Source organism: Urocitellus parryii, chromosome 11, assembly GCF_045843805.1.
Source record: "Urocitellus parryii isolate mUroPar1 chromosome 11, mUroPar1.hap1, whole genome shotgun sequence".
NCBI classification, from domain to species: domain Eukaryota; kingdom Metazoa; phylum Chordata; class Mammalia; order Rodentia; family Sciuridae; genus Urocitellus; species Urocitellus parryii.
Window position 1 is genome coordinate 77,515,844 of NC_135541.1, and position 21,921 is coordinate 77,537,764.

At 34.1% G+C, this 21,921-nt stretch overlaps 1 protein-coding gene across 1 annotated transcript in view; it reads right to left on the minus strand.

Annotated features, from left to right (window-relative positions):
* The window catches only part of Dpyd (dihydropyrimidine dehydrogenase), an 803,780-nt gene that overhangs the window by 446,771 nt on the left and 335,088 nt on the right, over positions 1 to 21,921 (minus strand). Inside the window, exon 11 of the mRNA XM_026401392.2 lies at positions 18,746 to 18,956. Coding sequence (XP_026257177.2) covers positions 18,746 to 18,956 — 211 coding nt within the window. The remainder of the gene's footprint in view (positions 1 to 18,745; positions 18,957 to 21,921) is intronic.

The window sequence follows — 21,921 nt, forward strand, 5'->3', positions numbered from 1 at the left end:
TTTATAAATTTATTAATACTTTGTGCAATCTGCTTATGGATCCATATACCTAATTTCAACGAATCTTGAAATATAGCCATTTTTATTGTTTAAAGATACCTTTTAAACTGCAAAGTACCTAACTTAGAACTCAAATCAAGAATTTGGTAAAGAAAGTCTACAATATTCATCATTTGCTCACTAGGAGTTTGTTTGTTTAGGTGCTTCTTATAAGGAAGACCTTCATCCTTCTCCTCCTCATCATAACCACCCTTCTATGAACTCCTCACAGCTCTCTTACATCTGTCTCTGCTGATACATTTAACTGGGAATGCAATGAGAATAAACCTCAGAAACATATCTTCTGTTCTGCCTTTATCCAGCTTGGAAGGAGTGAAAGCACAAGTGGATGAAAAATGTATATTTACATTTGCAAACCAAATAGCTGCTTGCCATTTCCTATGAAGTGTTAAATGAATATTAATAGAGGGACTGTATTTCTTCTTTCTTGTTTATAAAATAAGGAAGGGTAGGAGTTTTCTGTTATAATATACACTTTTCTTGCATATTTCTATGAGACTGCATTTTGATGGAGATTGCAGCATATGTCCCAGCAGCTCTATGGTGGAGTAGAAAAAGAACTTGAGAAAGAACCCCAGAACATGCTTATTCGCAGTCCACATTATTCTGCAAATGGGAAAGAAATATGCTAAATGAGATGATGCCTGGAATTTTATGCAGTCTTTAAAAAGAATGAAAACATCCTTAATTCATACCAAACATTCAAGATTTATGTTAATTTCCTGCCTTAATTACTACTGTGTTCAAATGAGCTTATTTAAAAAACAAAGACACTCTGAGGTGGCTTTATAACAAGAAATGGTTTTGAAATAGGAACTTTTAGTCAATTTAATGTTATGCATGAAATGATTTTTTTATATAGACTTAATTGTATTGTGACACACAAGTTCTTCAATAAGCCACAGCTTAAAATTGCAGAAACCGTCCCTCAGGGACACATCACTAGCAGATGCAGATTGCCAAGGTCAATTAAACTGATGTAGCTGTGCTGTCATATACATAGAAGAGAAACCCACAAGCAAATGACAAGTATATTTCTCAGTATTTGTAAAAAGATGGCAAGAATGCTATATATTAATGCATAAATATAAATTTATCCTAAACAATAAAACAATACAACAGAAATCATAATGAAAAAGGGTTATTAGTATTCTTTGTAGTGTTTGATGTGTTATAAAACAATGGGGGAATAAAACCTTTCAACATTTATAACAAATGATATCTTGAAAGAGTAGATGAATTAATCTATGTACTTGTTATTTAATTTTACATCACCTATTAACCAGTTGGACCAAATCACAAAGAAACAAAAAGGCAATCTCAGTAATTCAGAGCTGAAAGCAAAATCCCAGCAAAAGTAAATAGTCTGACTACAGGTTCAGGATATCACAGTCCTGTGAAATAGAACAACCTGAATAAGGAAGGGAAAGAACCAGAAAACACCTTCAACTAATCAAGTCTGAATGCCACAAGCTCTGTCCTTATATTTCCCTCCTGTCACTAAATATTTTAACCCACACATATTCCCTCAACCTAAAAGGAGACCACAATGAAGATTCATCATTTCCTTCTATAAACCCACCCCCAAATTAACCTTGATTCTATACCTTCCTGCTCCTCTAAGGTTTTAAATAGTATCTCTTATTCTCTTTAGTAGCTTGAATTTTTCATTTTCTCCCCATCTTTATTTTGGAAAAAACACCAACTTTTTGACACCATACTCTTTTTCTCACCGTCATTCTTACATCTCCTTTTACCCAATTTGTTAGAGTTAATTGATGTTGACTGCCTTGGTTTCTTACCACCCAGTTATTCCTTCCAGTTCATCCCTCTGATAAAAATGTTGCCAAATTCTGTGACCCCAGTCCTGCTCCCTTTTGCATTAGTTGGGTCACATTATTTTTTACCACCTTTCTTCTCAGATTTGTAGAATGCCACTCTATCTGGGCTTTCATTATCTTTAAGCTGTCCTTCTTGAACTCCAACTCCTGCCTACTTTTTTCTCTTTGTCTTCCTAGCTGTCAAATTCTTGGTCCATACTACACTTTCTCCATCAGAAATTATAGTCATGTGGGGCCGTGAACTTTTTACCTCAATGAAAATAACCTCAAACTCTTATCTTGACCTCTGCCTTTCACTCAGGCTGCTTGTTAAAGGTTATAAACTGGCTCTTTACTGGCCCTTCCAAATCATCACATCCAGAACTTAGTTCACAAGCTTCCTCTAGGCCTTCCTCAAATTTATGATTCATTATCAGTGAGCTGGATGTTTCAGTTTTACTCACTGTGACCACCATTCATATCTTTGCTATTCTCCTTAAAAGCTGGGCAGTTCTGGCCCTTGTTCCTTGCCCTCGATGTAAGAAGAAGTCCTGTCTCATATTTCCTAGAAAACACATAAGCTATGACCTGAAATCTCCCATGTCTTCTCACTGCCCAAAGTAGAAACCCACTGGATCTGTATCTACTCTGTCATCCTTCCTTATTAATACAATTTAAAGAATCTCCCACTATCAGATGCCAGCATCTCCACATGAACCCTAGAATCCTCCCCTCTTACCTGGTAGGGATTTTCCTCCCTAGGTTACATCTTCACTTCTCTATTATTAGCTACTGCCTCTAAATTGGGCATTTCCTATAAGGCCATACATATATGTATGGTACCTCCCATCTTTAAACAATTCCAGTATTTGCTTCCAGTTCCAATTCCCATTTCCTTCAGGGTCTTGCTTTGGAGCTAGGTATAAGATGAACTGAGTGAAGCACCAATTGACAAAATTTAAGGATTTCCTTCTCCTCAGCATAGTGCAAGAGCCCACACAGGTGCCTTACTGGCCTCACTGGTCTCACCCTAGTTGTGGCACTGCCAAGCTTGATTTCTTATCAGAATTCAACAGACAACCACTTTCTGTACATAAAATCCTCTGGGTCAGCTTCCACTACTCCATACTTTCTGCATTTCCACTTGTTTAGATGTTTCTTGAACCTTCATCACTCCTTTTTCTTATATTCTCTCTTCTCAAATGGCCTAAAAATAGAGCTTTAAAACCTGGTTTAATCTTTGAATCTGCTGTTTCCAATTATCTCAACATCCACTCAATTTACATGTTCTGTGAATCCGCCCACTGAAATCCTCTCTTAGATACTTCTTATATTCCATTCATAAGTTCCTTATCTAAGGGTAGCAAAAGCAATCAGTACACACAGATTACTTTGTGGTTGGCAGGCATAATGCTCCATATTTCCATATATTATTCCATGTAAAACACAAAACAACTCCTGAAAGTTATTATCACAATCAACAAAATAGCCAAGAGGTGGAAAAGCCAGTATTTAAATTTAATTATTTCAGACCCCAAAGCTTTCCTTGCTATAGACCACTGGTTTGGGGTCAAGAGAAAGCCAAGACAAATGGGCCAATGATAGTCTAAAACATCACCACTAAAGATCATGGAGTAACTAAAATGAAGTGGGTGGGGGTGAAGGAACAGAGAACAACTGTAGTCTTGACCAGTTTCACAGATTCAGCCCCTAGATTATCTTTTCCATTGGACTCTTTTCTTTCCCCTTTCCATTAAAATATTTGCTAACCACTTTCTGATACACTAGGCACTATGTGACTTTGTTCCAATTATTTGTTTGCCTCCTCTACTCTTTCAGTTCAGGGACCACATCTGAGTCAACCATCTAGCCTAATGATTGACTCATAAGAGAAACCTGATATATGTGTTTTGGCTTTTACCTGCCTATTTCATTTATTTAGCATTCCTATAACATATTATCATATTCTAAATGATTAAATTTTTTATTGTTCTTCTTTACACAACAGAGAGTCAGCTCATTGTGGGAAAGATACCCAAATATTCCTCTTTATATTTTTTGGGGGGGGCATGGAAATAGCTTCTATAGTGACAAACACTGTCTTGGAAAGAACAGGCACATGGTTAATTTCTTTTGATTGACTGGACTATTTGATTTCCTTGGCTGCTCTTGTTAGACAATTTTCACCTTGGCTATGCTCGTAGAATTCAGGCAGAATAAAAGTAAGGATCTGATTTTCTTCCCACCATGTTAAGGATAAACTTAGGCTCTCCATGTTAAATAGAAAGGGTGGATGTCAATAATAGCATTTACAGACTCCTTTTGTTTTACTTGTATTCTATGGAGAGTTTCATTTCCATTTCCTAAACTGACCAACTAATCAATTCAGAATTAAAAATTGTGCAAGCACTTCACCTTGATTTGCTTATTTCTCTGCAATAATTCCATCTGTTTAAGACTCTGATCTCCTTGAAGATTTGATTTCATTTTATCTGGAAGAGATCTCCTCAAGGAGGTCAGTGTTCTTGAAGTAAATATATGGGGATTGTTTTCAAATTCTCTGTTGGATTCCCCAATGCTGCACTTTGATTTGCTTATTTATATTCAATGATACCATCCACTTAAGACTACAAACTCCTTGAAGGAATAGATCATCCTTTAATCTGATTTGGACCATAATCATCATAATTCTATGCACATTTGGGTGCTTAATACTTCTTGATAATTATGAGGCAGTGAAAAAAGTAGAAAGATGACTGAAATATTTTACATATACTACTCAGTGAAAGAAATAAAATGCTGAATGATGCCATCAAGTGAGAAACATTTATAAAAAAGGGTTAAGTAAGTCTCTTTCATAAAAATACCTATTTGCTGCATTCAAAGCATAAATAAAAACACATAGAACTCCTATAGTAAATTATACTACTTGTGAAAACAATATTATTAAAATATAAGTGAATACAGAAAAATATTTTAATTAACAAAATAAATCAAATGGAAAAGATTTCCTAAATAGAGCTTTAAAAGTAAGTCTATGTGTGTTTGACTGCCATGACTAATTATGTATCCATGTAATGTGTGTTCAATTTGGGCTTATTTAAATAGCAGAAATGCTCATTAGCTGCAGTATATCTGTGAAGCTTCAGTAAACAGTTTAATGGTTTTTATGTTTAACCAATTTCATAAGTTCCTGTAATTTTAGCTTTAGCAGCTCATTAATGTTATTTTTTGATATCCATCATACAGCTTTTTTTTTCCCCTTGTCAATCGTTGGTAGGCACACTTCAGTGCAAACTTAAAGCACATAGTAGAATTGTATTTAAACAATTTTAGTACATAAGTAAATGTGTGATTCTAAATATAACTTCTTTATCTAGAGAGCTAGTTGTATTTTCATGTAGTCAAGAAATCTTTGGTATTGGAAAAGCTACACTCAACAGGGGTAACGATGATGATGATGATGATGATGATGATGGTGATTATAGCACATACATAGAAAGTTTCTACATAAGCCTGTGGCTGGTTCTTTGATAGGCACTATATATATTATTTTTTTGGAGACTCACAGAATGGACATATTCTCAATTTAATAGTTGAGGACTATGACCAGGTCACACTCTCAGGATTTGAAGCTAACTACAAATCAGTTGCACATGTCTAGACTGGAAGTGCCTGGAGATTTTCAGGGGCGCTTGGAGATATATCCCTAGACCTCAGGATATTAGATACAGTAACAAAGATGGGTAAAGTTCTGGAAGAAAGAATGCAAATACAGATGAAAGCAGAATCGACCACTGTTTTTAAAGTGGCAGCAAGCACAACCTGAACAAAAGCTCAAGAAAGATTCATCAAAGGTACATGAAAATCAAAACATTTAAGAGAAATATAAGGCAGGCTGATAACTAGATTTGGTATTCTGGAGCTCAATGTCCAGTTATAAATGGGTTAAATAGTAAGGGAAAAAAACAAGATGTTAAGGACAAGGAATCTAGAAAACATATAGGATAGGGCATTACAAGGCTATTCTTTCTAGGAGTTTAATAATGACTGCATATAAAAAATTGAAGGCATTAGCTACCATTCATTCATTCAATTATCAATTCTTTTCTAATAATTTTTGTCTTAATCATGTTGTAGGCATTGTAGTAAACACAGATCAGGGATCTGTCCTTGTGAAATGTATTCACAAGAAATATATTCAGCTGTTAAAACACAGAAAATAAAATATAAAACAAGTAAGTGAAACACATTATGGTGAAAATGGCTATGAAGAGGGTTACATGACAAAGACTATTATCAGATGAGCTGAGATACTACAGGAATGGAGGCCCCAAGGAGTCTCATCAATGAGACGATATCACGACTGAAACATGGAGGGTGAAAATGAGCTAGTCAAGTGAAGATGACCTAAAGGCAGAACACTCCGGGAAGAGGGAATAGATGCAAGGGACTTTCAAGAATGGCACTTAAATATTCATGTGGATGGAGGAAAGCAAGCAAGCTAAGAGGGGAGTCTGAGAAATGGGCAGCAGCCAGACCAATTCCTCTGTGGAGGCAGGAGAAAGACTGGGGGCTCTGGAACAAAAGAATGAAACATATAATTTCAGTTTCTAAGCTGATTCTGTAGGATCATACAAAAGTGAGAGTAGAAACAAGATGACTGTCACAAGAGGCTGTTTTCAATGCAGGTGGCAGTGTCCAGCATCTGCCCACTCCCGTACAGAGAAAGGGACTTGCTAGCCTTCAAATAATACTTCACATTAATATCACTTGCACACACTGTTGTCTTTACTGTGAATTTTCTGTAGGGGCATTTAGAATAGAAGTTATTTTCATTCTTCTCATGCAAGCATTTATTCATCTATTCATTTATTCATTCATCCATTCAGTGAATACTGAGTTAGGGTCTGGACTTAATTTGGATTAAAATACAAACTACCTTGCAGTAGTACCATCAATATATTGTAGAATACATAACATATACAGAATGAAATAGAAGAGCAGGAGTGAAAAAGGAGAAGCATATTTAAATGCATGCTCCATATGTATATGAAAAGAAGTATATTTAATCTCCATGCCTTTTAGATTTCCAGTATCCACCAACTTTGTAATAAAATCCATATACTTTAGTCTAACATTCAAGACACTTCATGAATTAGTAATTGTCTATCAATCCTCACTCTACTAACTCCAGTTGTATACTGTATTCAAGCTGTTTCTTATAACTTGGATAAGCTTTCCCTGTCCCTGTTGTCCTAAGCAGACTCCACCTCTATTACAAATGCCACTGCTTCCAAAAACCTTTTTTTGAATCTTGCAGCAGGAAGTCATCTCTCTAACCTGTGTGTAATACCAGCAGTTTATCTCTTACTTCTTGAGTCACTTACTACCTATGGCAATTTGACTTACACATTGTTTTCTCCTGTATTAGATTGTAAGTTCCTGCATACAGGTACAATATTATTGTGTACTTTGGAGAACCTTACAGAACCTTGCATACTTAATAAATACAGAATAAAAGAATAGGAAGTCAGGTCCCATAAGCAAGTGGGAGGGGAGATTAGGGAAGTGTCAAAAATAAATTGAAGCATAATACCACCATCATGAGAGAAAAAAAATTACATATTAAAGAATGAGAGTAGTGCAATGATTCTAGTGATACAGAAGTTCATTCAGAGGCAAAATACAAACAGAAGGGGAAATACTGGTTCTTATTAAACCAAGCCACTTGCCAATATACTTTGCAGAGGACTTGAAAAAACATTGTATATATGAAAAAGACATATTGTATGGTATATGTTAGACACTCTTTCATATACTTGTATAAGAAAAATGCTTATGTAATTAAATGTTCTTTTAAAACCCTTTAAAGAGTATTATAATATTTTAAGTATGGCTATCATAAAAATATAGGATGATGCTGGATAGAGCTGATCAACAGTTTTGGCATGGCCCCTGAATGTATGCTAAAGTCAATATGGGTTTCCTACTCCAACAATTCCATGTATTGTACTTACTTTGGGTAGCTTCCATAATTGGAGGCAGATATTAAATACAAGTCAGTGTAATTTTCCAAGTAATATAATAACATTTATGCAGGTAAATGTCTAATTTAATCCAAGACTGATGTAGATAACATATGTTGTCCTTTCTATATTGTCCTTTGGGCCAAGAACACAAATGCAAAATAACTAACCTAAAATCTCAATCTGCCTACAAAATACATATTATTAAGACCATTATTATGTAATCTATATCTTTATGGTTTAAATTTAACATTTTGATTTTACATATCATACCAGCTTTGTGCAGTATAACATTTCACAAGAATATTAGGTCTAACACAACCTTTTATTACACTATTAGATAACTAATATTTAAAAGACAAATATAATAAGCCAGAGTCAATAAAACTCAGGGCATCTATTGCACTCACTATATGCTGAGTACATTGGCTATGTTTTATGATTTTTGCTCTCTGAAACAATTATGTTATTTTTCCATTTTCTGCCTTCTTTCCCCAACAAAACTTGTTACATGCCACTGTTCTACTTCTTGTATGTAATCTTTGATTTGATGGAAAACTACTTTGATTTGATTTATCCACTGTCTCCCTGTAAGAATGCATATGATATCAACCACTAGTGAAACCTGGAAAATAAAGATAAGGAAAGGCTCTGAACAGAGCTATTCACTGGGGAAACAAACCTATTCCTATGCAGTTATTAAAGGGAAGTAAAATAATTACAGAAATATCATGTTGTGCTTCAAATAGATGTCTAAGGCAGTTGTAAGTGATGTGATGTTGATTCCAAATCACTTTCAACACTGTTATCAGTTTGACCTCCCTCCTCATCACTTCTACCCTTTAAAGTAATTCCAAAGAAAAACTGTACAAGGATTCCATTATTTTGGATGGTTATTCTGCAGAAATGCCGGCACTTGCATTAGATTCCACCACTTCATCTTCTCTCTGCACAGAATATTTTATAATAGAAAGACAAAGAATCTTTCAGCTAGAAAAGAAATCTTTTTCATAATAAGGGCAATTTTTAAGAAAACATGTTCAGTTTTATTTTTGGAATCCTGAAAATGCTTTTTGCTCAAAATATAATTAACAGGACAAACAATGTACATAATAGACTAAAAAGGATTTATTCTCATCACTGGGCATCCAAATCAGAGTATATATAAATATTCTATTAGTCAGGCATTATAAAAATTAAACAGCAGCATGAGGAGCCAAATGTATTAATAAAAGGGGAATAAAACTGCCCTGTATGGCAGTCTTCAAAACATTTGTCCCTAACAAACATAATATAGCAGATGAGATGTTTTTGGAATTCCAGAATATATACCATATAAATTCCTTTATCATACTTTTATAAGTTGTTATAATAACATTCATTCATTCATTCATTCAATAGCCTCTTTTCTAGACAATAGGAAATGACAGTGAAAATGATATTGACTAATTCCCACTGTCTGCTTTCAATCATTCTCTATGTGTTCTCATTCTGACTCAACTGTTGAGTAGATTAGCAAATATAAATGCAACACATCACCATTTCCCTGAGATCTGTTCTACCTGCTGCATTTGTGAGTTCTGTCAACATTATAGACATCTGTTTGCCTCCCAAATTAGATATCCTACTTCAAAACTCTATCTAGCAGATAACCAAATCCTAACTATCTGACTAAAGGAATATATTTTCATTCCGAATTTTCTTCTAAGTTCTCACTTTGTTCACTTTAGCCAGGAAAACTTCTCAAAAAATTCTCTTTAACTGGTTTCTTTGATACCATTGTCTTAACTCCAGGCCATCTTCTCTTCAACATTATTGCCACCATATAGCAGCATGCTTATTTTATCCCTGATGCTTCCTTCTATTTCAAAAAACAAAATCATTGGTTTAAATTCTGTGATGTCTCTTGGTATCTTTCTTGCCTTTTCTCAAAAGCTAAAGTTAGTGATTCTAATTAATTAATCTCAAAGAAATTAGGCATGTATAATAACCCTGCTTTGTCAAGGCTATGACTTGGGAATCACTCCTGTGGGCAAGGGTTCTCTTTCTTTACTTATAGTGAAAATGTTACTGGAGGAGCTACCTCTCAGGGGAACAACTGTTGGATCATACCCTGTGATTGAGTAACTTTACCTAATTCAAGTACTCAATATTAGAAAATGTACTTACTTACTAACATGAACATTCCTAAAAGGTAATCCCTTGGTTTCTAACCCCCATCTAATTGGAGAATATTACAAATAGTTCAAAATCCAAACACAGAGAGAGGAATATTGAGCATCTGGCAGAACTACCTCATTCAAGATAAAGTTCTCTCCAATATTTAAACCTTGTAATTTGTCATATGTCTATAAAATAAAACTGAAAGTCCTAACATAGCATATAATCCTTTCACTGAAATGGAATGTGTAGCCAAACTTCCTGTCATCTTGTCCCTGACCACTCCCCATCCTTATATAACCACACCATTTGCTCTAGCCAATCATGTTCTCCCACTTCCTGGTCATAGGAGGCCATTTTGCCATGCAGTTGAATTTGTGCTGTTCCTGTTAACAGGGAAACTTCTACTTAAGCTCTAAAGCCCAGTCCAAATGTGATCTTAAATCAGTACATTCTGTACCAACACACTTATTTGGTTCTCCCATTAGCTTATGGGTCCTTAAGGGGCAAAGACTCTCTTTACTGGTCTGCATTCCCAGCGCCTAGACAGGGTTTCTAGTATAGCTGTACTTCAAGAAGTACTTAGAGTATAGCTGTACTTCATTGCAAGAACAATGAGAGAACAGATAGTAGAAATCATAAAATGTAAACTTCTATTGTAGAGATAAAAATGGAAAATTCATACTTTTATAGGAGGATGAGAACATGCATGCAGTAAGTAGGCTCATGATAACTTTCTAAAGACATATTTTTTTTACAGCTTTTTAAAATGACTGTAAAATGACTACTTACTCTAACAGTGTAGTGTTAAGAAAATTGCATAATCTTCCTGTGTCTTCCATCCCTTCCACCCCCCTTCCACCTGGAAACTCCTACACATCACTGGGTCTTCAACTCATAACCCACCCACTCTAGGAAGCTTCCTCGAACCCTCAGACTCTGTTCTGTGCCTCCCTAGGACTCTCAGCTACTTCCAGCACAATTCACCATAACTGTGAGTCTTCTCTCTTCAACTGTGTATTCCTGGAGGAAAGACCCGCATTTTCGTTTTCACTGCTCTGTCCCAGTCCCTACTCAGGGCCTGGATTAGCAGGCCCATCCAAAGTTACTAAGTGAACACACTTGAAATGAGGGAACTAGAGAATATGATCTCCTGGGTCCTTTCCAGCATTTTTGGAAATATAAATAAGGAAACCCCCAAGGTAAATTATTGTATCATATATATCCTATATACTGTAGTGTACTGACTACTTTCTTTTCAATTCTATCTCATCCATTCTCAATTATATTAATCATTAGTCTCTTCCTCTTAGGTTTTACCTATTAGTCAAAAAGGTATTTTACCTAGCAATTAGGAGAGTAGTCCTTACTTCATCCTTTAAATTTTGTTGCCAATATTTCTACTTATATACAACATTAAAAATTTGGTCAGTTACAATAGTTTCTCAACTTGTGCTCCATCTCTTCCCCCTTCCCCTTTATTTTGCTAAGGAAGAAGAGGAATTATGTAAACTGGAGGCCAAAAAAGAGTAAATAGTTATTCAAAGAAAACTTCACTGAATCTCTAAATGTCACGGTAGCCTCTGGAAGAGATGTTTTATTGTTTGAAATATAAAACAGGCTGGTAGCAACAACAACTGATAAAAATAAATAAAGTCCCCAATTGAGTAGGCTATTAAAATGTCTTAGTGTTGTTCATTCCACTAGTGAGTTACCAAGTGACATATTATTAAGTAAACAACACAAACAAAAACAAAAATATACAAATCAAATGTACTGATTTCAGACCTCTTAAAGAGTAGGTGCCTTTTATCATTGGGTGCTTAACTTACCCTGAGCTTATATTAAAACACTTTTTCTTAAAGCTTTTCCTAAGGGTTAATAATTAAAAAAAGAAATGAACACATTTGAAAAGTCCCTGAATTTCTGCACAGCCAGGGTGTTAGGTCCTCCATTTTTTACCAAACTGGCAATTTCCATTTCTGACTTAGGACAGAACAAGGCCAATTAACCCACAGCCTGCACCTTTTCTCAGTGTGGGGGAAAGTGAATCAAAGCTATAATCGAAGTTGATATTGACAGAATGCTTGATTTACCCCATGAGGCTTTCAGAAACTTTTCTAAGAGTTTTCTAATAAGAGGGATTGATGAGTGATTTTAAAACCTTTCTCTCCCTGTGTCACCCATACACCCTTATGCAATTAATTGCAATTAATGCTATCAAAGGAGTTGATTACCAAGGGTGGCATTAAAGATCCACCATAAAAGATCAGAGTTTTGTGTTTTCTTATTCTCTCTCATTCCTAGTAAGATGAGCAGAAACACAAGATAGGCATTGGGTGAAGTGCATGAATTCTTTCCTTGGAGAGGGGCATGCCTCCTGCTGCAGTCAGAGAGCACCACCGCTCTGTCATTTTCTCCCCTGCACAGCCTCTAAGGCATTATGCAGAGGAGTCTTGTCACTGGGCTTCCTGTCTCCCAAATACAGGTTTTAACCTCACTTATATCATCTCATAATTTTCAAGTGCTTAATATCCTTGGGAATACTTCTTTCTTTCCTTCTTAAAAATGAATAATAATCTTAGGTTAAACAAAAAATCTGGCCCAGTTCACCATTTTTAAAAGGAAAAAGCAAAGTGGTTTGAAAATGCTTTATGCTTTAAATACTTGATTTGTAGAAACTCAAAAGGGGATTTCTAATAGCTAAAAATTGGTGAAGAAAAAAACTCTACTCAATAGCATGAGAAGCATCAGAATTGATAATTAAATATACGATAATTACACACAGTGCGAACTTTGTTTCTTCAAATAAAATCAACCAAATATATTAAACATTTTCTCATTTAAAATTATAAATGTAAGAGTATCTGCTTCACTTATATACACAGACAAGTTGACAGAGCCTCTAAGGCCCCTGATGAAGTCCTCACTTTTAAATGCTTTTATCTATAGATAATATTCATGGAATTATAAGGGTGTAATCTAATTCATTGAAATTATTCAAATATCATTTATTACACAATAATAACATCTTAAATGTAAGAGATTCTTACTGTGTGCTAGGCCTATATATAAACATTTCACATATATTATTAATTCACTTATTCTTAAAACAACTCCAGGAAGTAGATACTATAATCATTCCCCTTAAGCCCTGAGGAGAAGACCATGAAGTACAAAGAAACTCAGTAACTCCCTAGGAAGATAAAGTTGAGAAGGAAGAAAGCCAGGTTTCCAGCTGAGCAGCCTGGCTCCACGCTCCTGCTTTGAGCTGATACACCAGACGGATTCCAATTAGTATAATATTCACTGAATTACAAAGAATGCAACAATCTATGCCAAAACAAGGAAAAAAACAGTAGCAATAGTATAATAGAATTATTTTTCTAACTTTTACATTTTCTAAGAAAAATAAAGAGATTGTTGTAAAACTAACAATTAGCTTGAATAAAGGTAATATTCTAAACCGAATCAAGTCAGACACAAATATATTTGTGCATCTATTGTACATTAATACGTTAGTTGCCATTGTGATTCCAACACACTACAAAGGCACATTCCTTGCCTTCTTGGGGTTTACAGTTTAATTTGTAGATAAATTGTAATAGGCCCTTGAAGATTGGAAGACGTAAATCTTTTCAAAGTTGACATTTTTAAAGAATGAGAGGATGGCTGTGATGCAGCATTTGGAAAAGGTGCTGAGATTATGGCATTGGCTAAAGGGCATTCTTCAGTTGTCTGAAAATCATTCAAAGAACCATAAATTATGTCTTCTAACTTCCTGGGGGTGTGAGGACAAGGCCAACTTAATGCCTCATTGGAAAAATGAAGCATGAGATTAGTGAAGATGGGCAAGTCTACCCCTTATCAATTCAAAACTAATAAAAAAGGTATACACACTTACAGCTGGCAGTGTGGTTCCAAACAAATAAACAGGAAAGTCAACTATAAAGATAAGTAAGATGTCTCTTAAAAGTTGACATTTTTTAAACAAAAAGAGACAAAATTTAAAATTAAAAACAATTAGCATTCAGATGTAACAGGAGAAATTGCCTCTGGGGTAAAGAAAGAAGAAAAGAAAGAAGGATAGATAGGTATAATCTTCCAGTCGAGGAGGATATTTCTGGATTGAAAGTAAAAGAAGTAATCTGTGCTCAATTTTCTGATAGCCTTTAAAATTAATGTAGAACAATTTAATGTGATTTGAAATTTTACATACTTAGAGGGAATAGAGGAGAATTTTTAAAGATAGAACTACTTTCAGTTTTCCACAGAAAAGATATTAAATAAGGCTAGCATTATTATCTCAATTGAATTAGAAAACTGAAAACCATGGCCTTCATTATTTGAGACAGTAGTAAATGAAAGATTCAATTAAAGTGTGCACATAAGCACACAAGCACAGGGTGTGAAATATGTAGTATTTTGTTCCTATTTCCCACTCACTGCTACATACCCAAACAGAAAACAATAAGTAAATAAAAATACAGAATTAGGAAAAACAGTGATGATTATAATTGCTGTTAGCCCTAGTAGCAATTAAATAATTTGCTACTCTAATACAAGGATATTCTCTGATTTTATTTTATAAATTTGATATACTTAACATTTATATAAGTAGTTGAAGCACTTTTATTTTTATTATAGGAAATATTTAATACAGATTGACTTGGTGCATCATTCTAAATTAAGTCAGTATAGGTTCTCCTTTGTGAAAAGCCCAATTCAGAGTCTGGCAAATGCCCTGAAATATATCAGAGGAAAAAGTTTAGATTAAAAATTTAATTTCCCGACTTGGATTACCTTTTCAAATACACATTATTGATATAATTGATATTCTAAAAGTATTTCCAGGGGCTGTGGATGTGGCTCAAGCGGTAGCGCGCTCGCCTGGCATGCGTGCGGCCCGGGTTCGATCCTCAGCACCACATACCAACAAAGATGTTGTGTCCGCCGAGAACTAAAAAATAAATATTAAAAATTCTCTCTCTCTCTCTCTCTCTCCTCTCTCACTCTCTCTTAAAAAAAAAGTATTTCCATTTAAAATATTATTGTAATCTGATATTGCTGAGAGTAAAAATTATGACTGTACTTTATATGTGCTCTGTCATTTATTTCATTCCTTGAATTCTTCAACATATATTTATATAATGCATTCATCAAAAATTTCCAAGTTAGAACTATGGAATTCACACTGCACTGCATACTGGGAGGAAAAATTCAAAAGAGAACAGTGCAAAATAAAGATGAATATATAGTATACATAGGCCATTCACTGAGTTTCATCGATGTTAAAAAGAGCTTTATTCTATAGTTTAATGTAATATTGGTGAGTAAAAAGAAAAACTGAAAATTTAGAAATATAGGACTGTAATAACATTTTGAATTAAGACCATGGGAAGAATTAAGGCACCATGTACAGTAACAGCAAAGTTGAGAGTAGATCTGCTTTAGGGAAACCTGATAAGGATAGCATTCCTTACTTTGTGTATCTCTCTCAATGAATTCGTCTCTTCATAATGCAATTAGTAGTTTATAGGTCTGCTCCATTCCCCATCTGTGTAGTTCTCAAGTACAGGAAATGACTCATTCATCTTTGTACTCTTCAGAATACAATTTAGCTTCTGGCATTCACCAGATACTCACTGAGTATTTATTGCATACATAAACATAAATATGAGACAAAAAGAGGTTTTCAGAGACATGAAAAACTAGATTTCAGAGACAGTGTACACAGAAGTGAAATCATGACTATCGTAAGTCTAGCCACCAAACTGGTACTCAAAATAAATTTATTAATATGTTGCTTTCTTTCTTTTATTTTGGTACCAGGGTTTGAACCCAGAAGTGCTTAACCACTGAGCCATACCCCCAAACTTTCTATTTTTTTTTATTTCGAAGGAGATTATTGCTAAGTTGCTTAGGCTGGCTTTGAACTTGGGATCCTCCTTTATTACCACATCTGGATCATTAACATGTTTTGAGGAATGATTACAACAAATATCTGAATGAATGAACGACACAGTCGGCTCACTGAATGAATAGTATATTTGGAAGAAAAAAATGGCTAATGTCTGAACTTTGCAAAGAACTAAAAAGTAATATTTGGAGGAGGGACAGCACCCAGTGATGGGCTTAGAAGTGAGCAGCTAAAAGAAAAAGCTGGGAAATGGAGTGTGATAATAATAATGTGTTACAATTTGATTTTCAAAGCACTTCATATTACTTAATTTTAATCTAACAAGTCCTAAGAGGTAGGGAGAGAAGGTTTTATTATGCTTTATTTTTTTTGTTGTTGTTGTTGTTTGCTTTTTATATATGGAGAAACTGAGCTACTGAAAGGTTAAGTGATTGGAGAAGAGCATTTAAAACAGAAAGAAATATTTAACATTGTCAAATGCAGAAAAGTGAATAGGAGTGAAAAGATATCACTGTCTTTGGCCATCAATTCATTAGGGTCTGTGCAAAGTGAGGTTGGAAGAGGAAAGACAGGGAGTAGAAAAGAAGAACTGGCATTTTAAGGGAGAGTTAGAGACAAATATATTTAAATAGATATCACATATGTACTAATCACATAGGCATTATATAGAAGTCTTGCCACATGAGTATTAAGAGGGGACAGTATTTGAGGTAGAAGAGGGATAACATGAATATCATCTTATCTAAACGGATAGCTTTCTTACAGCAAACCGTTTTTTCACCATACCTTAAATATGTGTGTGTATGTAAGAGTTTTCTAACTTTGAAATTAGTATTTTAAGATTTTAAATGTCATTTAGTAAAAATTTTCCTGATCAACTTTAACAAAAACTGTTGCCCCTTCCTTTTTCATTAATGTTTTCCATCTAAAAACAGCTGAGAAGTATATGGATGGGAACAGAAAAGCATGAATGCAAGTTAACATTCGAACTCTTCCAACTCTCCTCACTTGGAAAGTTGCTCCCCGTTCATGTAAACATTCAGGGCCCTGGTAAAACAGGGGATTTTTATTTAAGAATCATTTCTCCAGGTGGTTTGTTATTTCAAATCAGGAGGTGGTGCAAAGCACAGTGAAAAACTATGTTTTCCTTGACTTCTCGAAACTTATGTGGGGTAGGAGATAGTACATGGGGAACATTGGAACATTGGGATAAAATACACAGACAAGTTCTGCAATGGCTTTATCAATAAATAGATCAAGTGTTTCTTTTACTTCATATGTTAAGTACTAAATTAAACCTCTAATTCTTCACATATATGAAGTTCTATCAATCTATTTACACATTAAAAACACAAACACATATAAGCATAAACATCAAAATCTGGGATTACAAAAGCTGTTTTCTGTGTCTGAATTAATAACTTAGGTTTGTTTAGGGAAAGACACTTTTTATTTTTATATTAGCATTGCCATTTGTGGAACATAAATTTAGATAGGGGAGCCAAATTATTCTTTGATAGTTAACCCATCAACAAAATTTCTAGTTAAACATGATTTACCATTTTACTTAATTTTTGGTGGTATGTAGAGTAGTAAGAACATTATGAGTTTTTTAGATAATTGAATGCAATTTACACGTTGTTCTTTTTTTCCTGTTTGAACTCAGTTAATGAATAAACAAACTACACTGTGACTATGTTTACATAGCATATAAACATTAGATGAAAAGTGACAAATTCAGGCCATCATCCAGCTATTTGAAAACATTTATCTTCATGACACTAAACATCTGGGTGTTTCAAAATACCAAGAAGTTTGTTATCCTACAGATAAAATATCTTAATGACTAGTTCAATTTTTACTTATCTGTTGCATAAAACTGCACATTTGCAGGAATGCATCTGTTCCTGTTTCAGACACAATACATACTTTTTGCATGGGTATAGTAGTACATCACAGGAATCCTCAGGTTTCGATATTTTGTTATCATTATTCCTAATGCATCTCTTAGCTAGAAAAACATCTTTTATTTCCCTTTCAGAAATGTTGTCATTTGAACAGTGTGAATTAAAAGGCAGATCAAAGTGCCAAATCAAAGTGCCTTGGTATTACAACTTTCATCAATGATAGGCCACAAAGGTACTAAATATAAATGTAGAGGAAGTATAACACAATGAACTATTCAACTAAAATGCTATATAAAACATTTTCTTTTCCATTGTATTTTTAAGCATTTTGTTCTTCCTCAGCTCATCTAGTTATGCCATCCAGATTAAACAAGGGACTTTGTGAACTTTATAATTTGATAAAGTTGATGTTCTGGTGATGGGTTTGGCATGATTATGGTAATAAACATGAATTTTGGTTTTGGTCATTCATTAGATCCTTATTTGTCTGCAACATTGAAGATTGGCTGTTCCAACCTCTGCTACATTTTCTTAAATTAGTCCAGTTGAAGAAACAATCATTGCTAAATAGAAAAGAAGGCAAACATCTTTATAAAGTGGAATATGTGTTTTGGCTGTCAGCTTAAAAGAAAGATTAATGTTCTTTTTTCTTTTTACCACTTTAAAAATAATTCTATATGCATGTTAATGAAAACTTTTAAGTATTTTATATCAAGATCGCTTGTACTCCTCACCAGAAGAAGAAAAATGGGTGTTTAGGTGAAAATCAATTTCCTGAAAGCTGGAAACTATTGGGGCACTAAAATAACAGGCAATTGCATAACACATTTCATCTCCCAAGCAATGTACCTTTAGGATCACTCAGAACTGAACCAAAGGCACTGATGACCACATCAGCTTTCAGTTGGACTATCTGGTCTTCATCTTCTTTCCATTTTCCAGCTTCATCTTGTTCTGTCCGAACAAATTGCATTGCAACAATTCTTCCACCTTTTACTATAACTTTCCGTGGGGAAAGGAAAGGCAAAAATTCACACTTTTCTTCTTTAGCCAGCTCCATCTAAAACAAAACAGAATGGAGAAAAAAACACTTGAAGATTTTTTAAAAAATCTATACAATATTTGACTTTATTTCAAATATAGATGCTAACACATATAATATTTAAGTCAACATGAAGCTTTTTCTTGTACCAACACTGAGTTTCCTTTATCAGCTATTCACATTTGTCAAATCCATAAGTCAAGGAGTCTTTGATTGGAACTGGAATGAAAGTTTATAGATCATGGCATCTTAAGATTTGTCACATTCTAGGTTTTGCATGCCCTATTGTAGGTGACGTATGAGTTTTCTGCCTATAGTAGCTTGGTCTTCTTATGCTTTTATTCCTATAAATTAAGCTTTCTTTTAAATTGTGCCACATTTGAAAATAAAAATTCCAATTATTAACAGGTTGTGCATATTGAAGCTGGAAAAAAGTCAATGAAGTGGGTGAGCCAATCTGTGCAAGTACAGATTAGAATAGTATGTAGAAGAAAAGAAAGCTAGAGAAACTGTGGAACTAAGAAATACTTTTAACAAATTCTTCCTTTTATAAAAGTACAAATATTTAAATGTAAATCTGAAGAAAGAGAAACAAGCCCACTCCTCCTGACGAATTTCCATTTCTTCCCTGTCTCTTCTAAAATTTGTTCTGCCATAAAATGAGGAATAAGATTCTCTGTTTTTTCATATCTATATAAAGATACTGATTTACATAGAATGTTAACATTTATTTATTTGATTATTTTCCACTTTGGGCAGGGGGATGAAGGTCTTTGTCAATGTAATCTGAACTAGTATGTTGACTGTTCTTAAAACATTTTTTTCAAAGTAGAGAAGTGCTATTGAAGATGCTTTTTCTATCCATGTGGAATCCAGGTGGATTCTCAGTAGGACCTCTGATGAGTGAAATTGAGAAGGTACGTGTGTGAGGTGTCAAATCAAGAGTTATGTGAGCTGAATAAAGATGGAAAAACGAACAAATAAAGTAACTTGTTCAATGTTGGACTCATCTTTCAGAAACCTGTCAATACCCAGAGTTACCTAGTTCAGCACACATCAGAATCACCAGGGGGCTTATTAAAAGAGACTGCATGGCGCCACCCACCTCTGGAATTTCTAATTCTGAAGATTTGGGTAAGGCCTGAGAATTTGCATGCCTAACAAATCCTAGCTGATGCCCTGTTTCTGGTCCAGGGGATGCTGTTTTGTGAGTCACTGTCTTATTAGACTATAGCTGACTGACTCAAATCTTCAGTAGTCTATACCATGCTTTCTCAATGATAGTAATGTTGCCCCAAAGAGCTATAACACATAAACAGGTACACAGCAAATCTATGGTATTAAATTTATAATGGAATTATGATTAGGAAAAAGTACTTTAAAAGACTCCCAAGGTGGGAGAGAATATAAAATAAACAGTTTGGAAATCTTAGTCTATATATTTGCATGACACTATTCAGTCTATGTCTTATTTAGGTTATTTTCAAAGCATTTCCCTTTAAAGTCTTAAAAATTGAACCATGTACATAATTTATATATGCATTTCCCTTTTCATCATTAAATTAAGAAATTCATAATAGAAAGAATAACGGATGGGGTAGAGCAATTGGATATAGGCTCAAAGATAGAGCAATTGTGGGGCCTATGCAAAGCCCTGGGTTTCATTTGCAGTACCACAAAAAAATAAAAAATAATAATAAAATAATAGATATGCCAGTAGTAACAGAAATCAATGGTTCCCAAACTGGTAAGTCCTTAAAGAGGGAGATTATAAGTAAGTGAAATTAAATCAGGTTTCCAACGTGCTTCTACTGCTTCTTTGGGATAGCTTCCTTGTATGTAAGGTGGGGCTAACAGTATCTAATTAACTAGTATGTAATGCTATTTAGAATAAGTCAGAAATGTAAAGTGCCTAAAAAAGGATTTGTCTATAGAACTCACAAATAAAAGTTATTTATACATAGTTGCTATTCTCTGAATTTACTTTTCCCACAACCATTCAAGTATTCACTGCAGCTTGGCATTGAGACTGTGTTTTCAAAAAAAAAAAAAAAAGGTAGTTCAATTAAAAAAAAAAGTCTAAATAAATGAAGGACAAAGACAAATCTGAGACCCCTCTTTAATTTCCTATAAAATAAAATTGTATGATTTCTAGAAGGCAAACCATTCTTAAATAATTTGAATTACAAAATAAAAATGGTACCGGTATGTAAGATATATGTTCTGTATCTATTCTGTCATATTTGCATAATGTAACACCTTATAACTTATCAATATAAACAAGTTTATTGTATTTCCAAAATGTCAAGTGATGCTAAATTTTAATGATAATGCCACACTTGATTGAATAACAACATCAAATGTTTACGATTTAAATAAATCAATATACCATGTGTATTTATAATGGTTCTATTTTCTGTGGAGAACATAAAATATAAAACTATGCCACACATTTTTGGAGACTGATTTAGGAACTGGTTTGTACTATTCTAACTTTCTTGTGTACTAATTCTTACTACCTATTATTATATATAGATAATCTCATACTTTTTGAGAAATTGGTACTAAATTTGGGAGACAAAAATTAGGTTCAGCTAACATCAAAAACTTTTAAGATTTTAAAATAAAATCTTAAGATATAATAACAAGTAGGAATTTACATCAGCATCTATTTAATTAATCTATCTAATGAGATAAAAATTATAATATTGATAATGGGTTTTTAAATGTGTTTTATATGTAAATTTTCATCTTCACATTGAAGATACTTTATAACACCTAGTTTTTAGTTATTAAAATATTTTATTTCAGGGGGATCCAAGATGGCAGGCCTGCATTCTGTGACACTTTGTGACCCAGGTCTCAACAAGTGGGAACACTGCTTTGCTTAGAGTTATAGAGGACCCCCTCCACTGCTAATCCTGGCCACCATGCTGCGCAGGGTCCCAATCTCAGCATTAGAGCTGGCGGACTCTCGACTGGG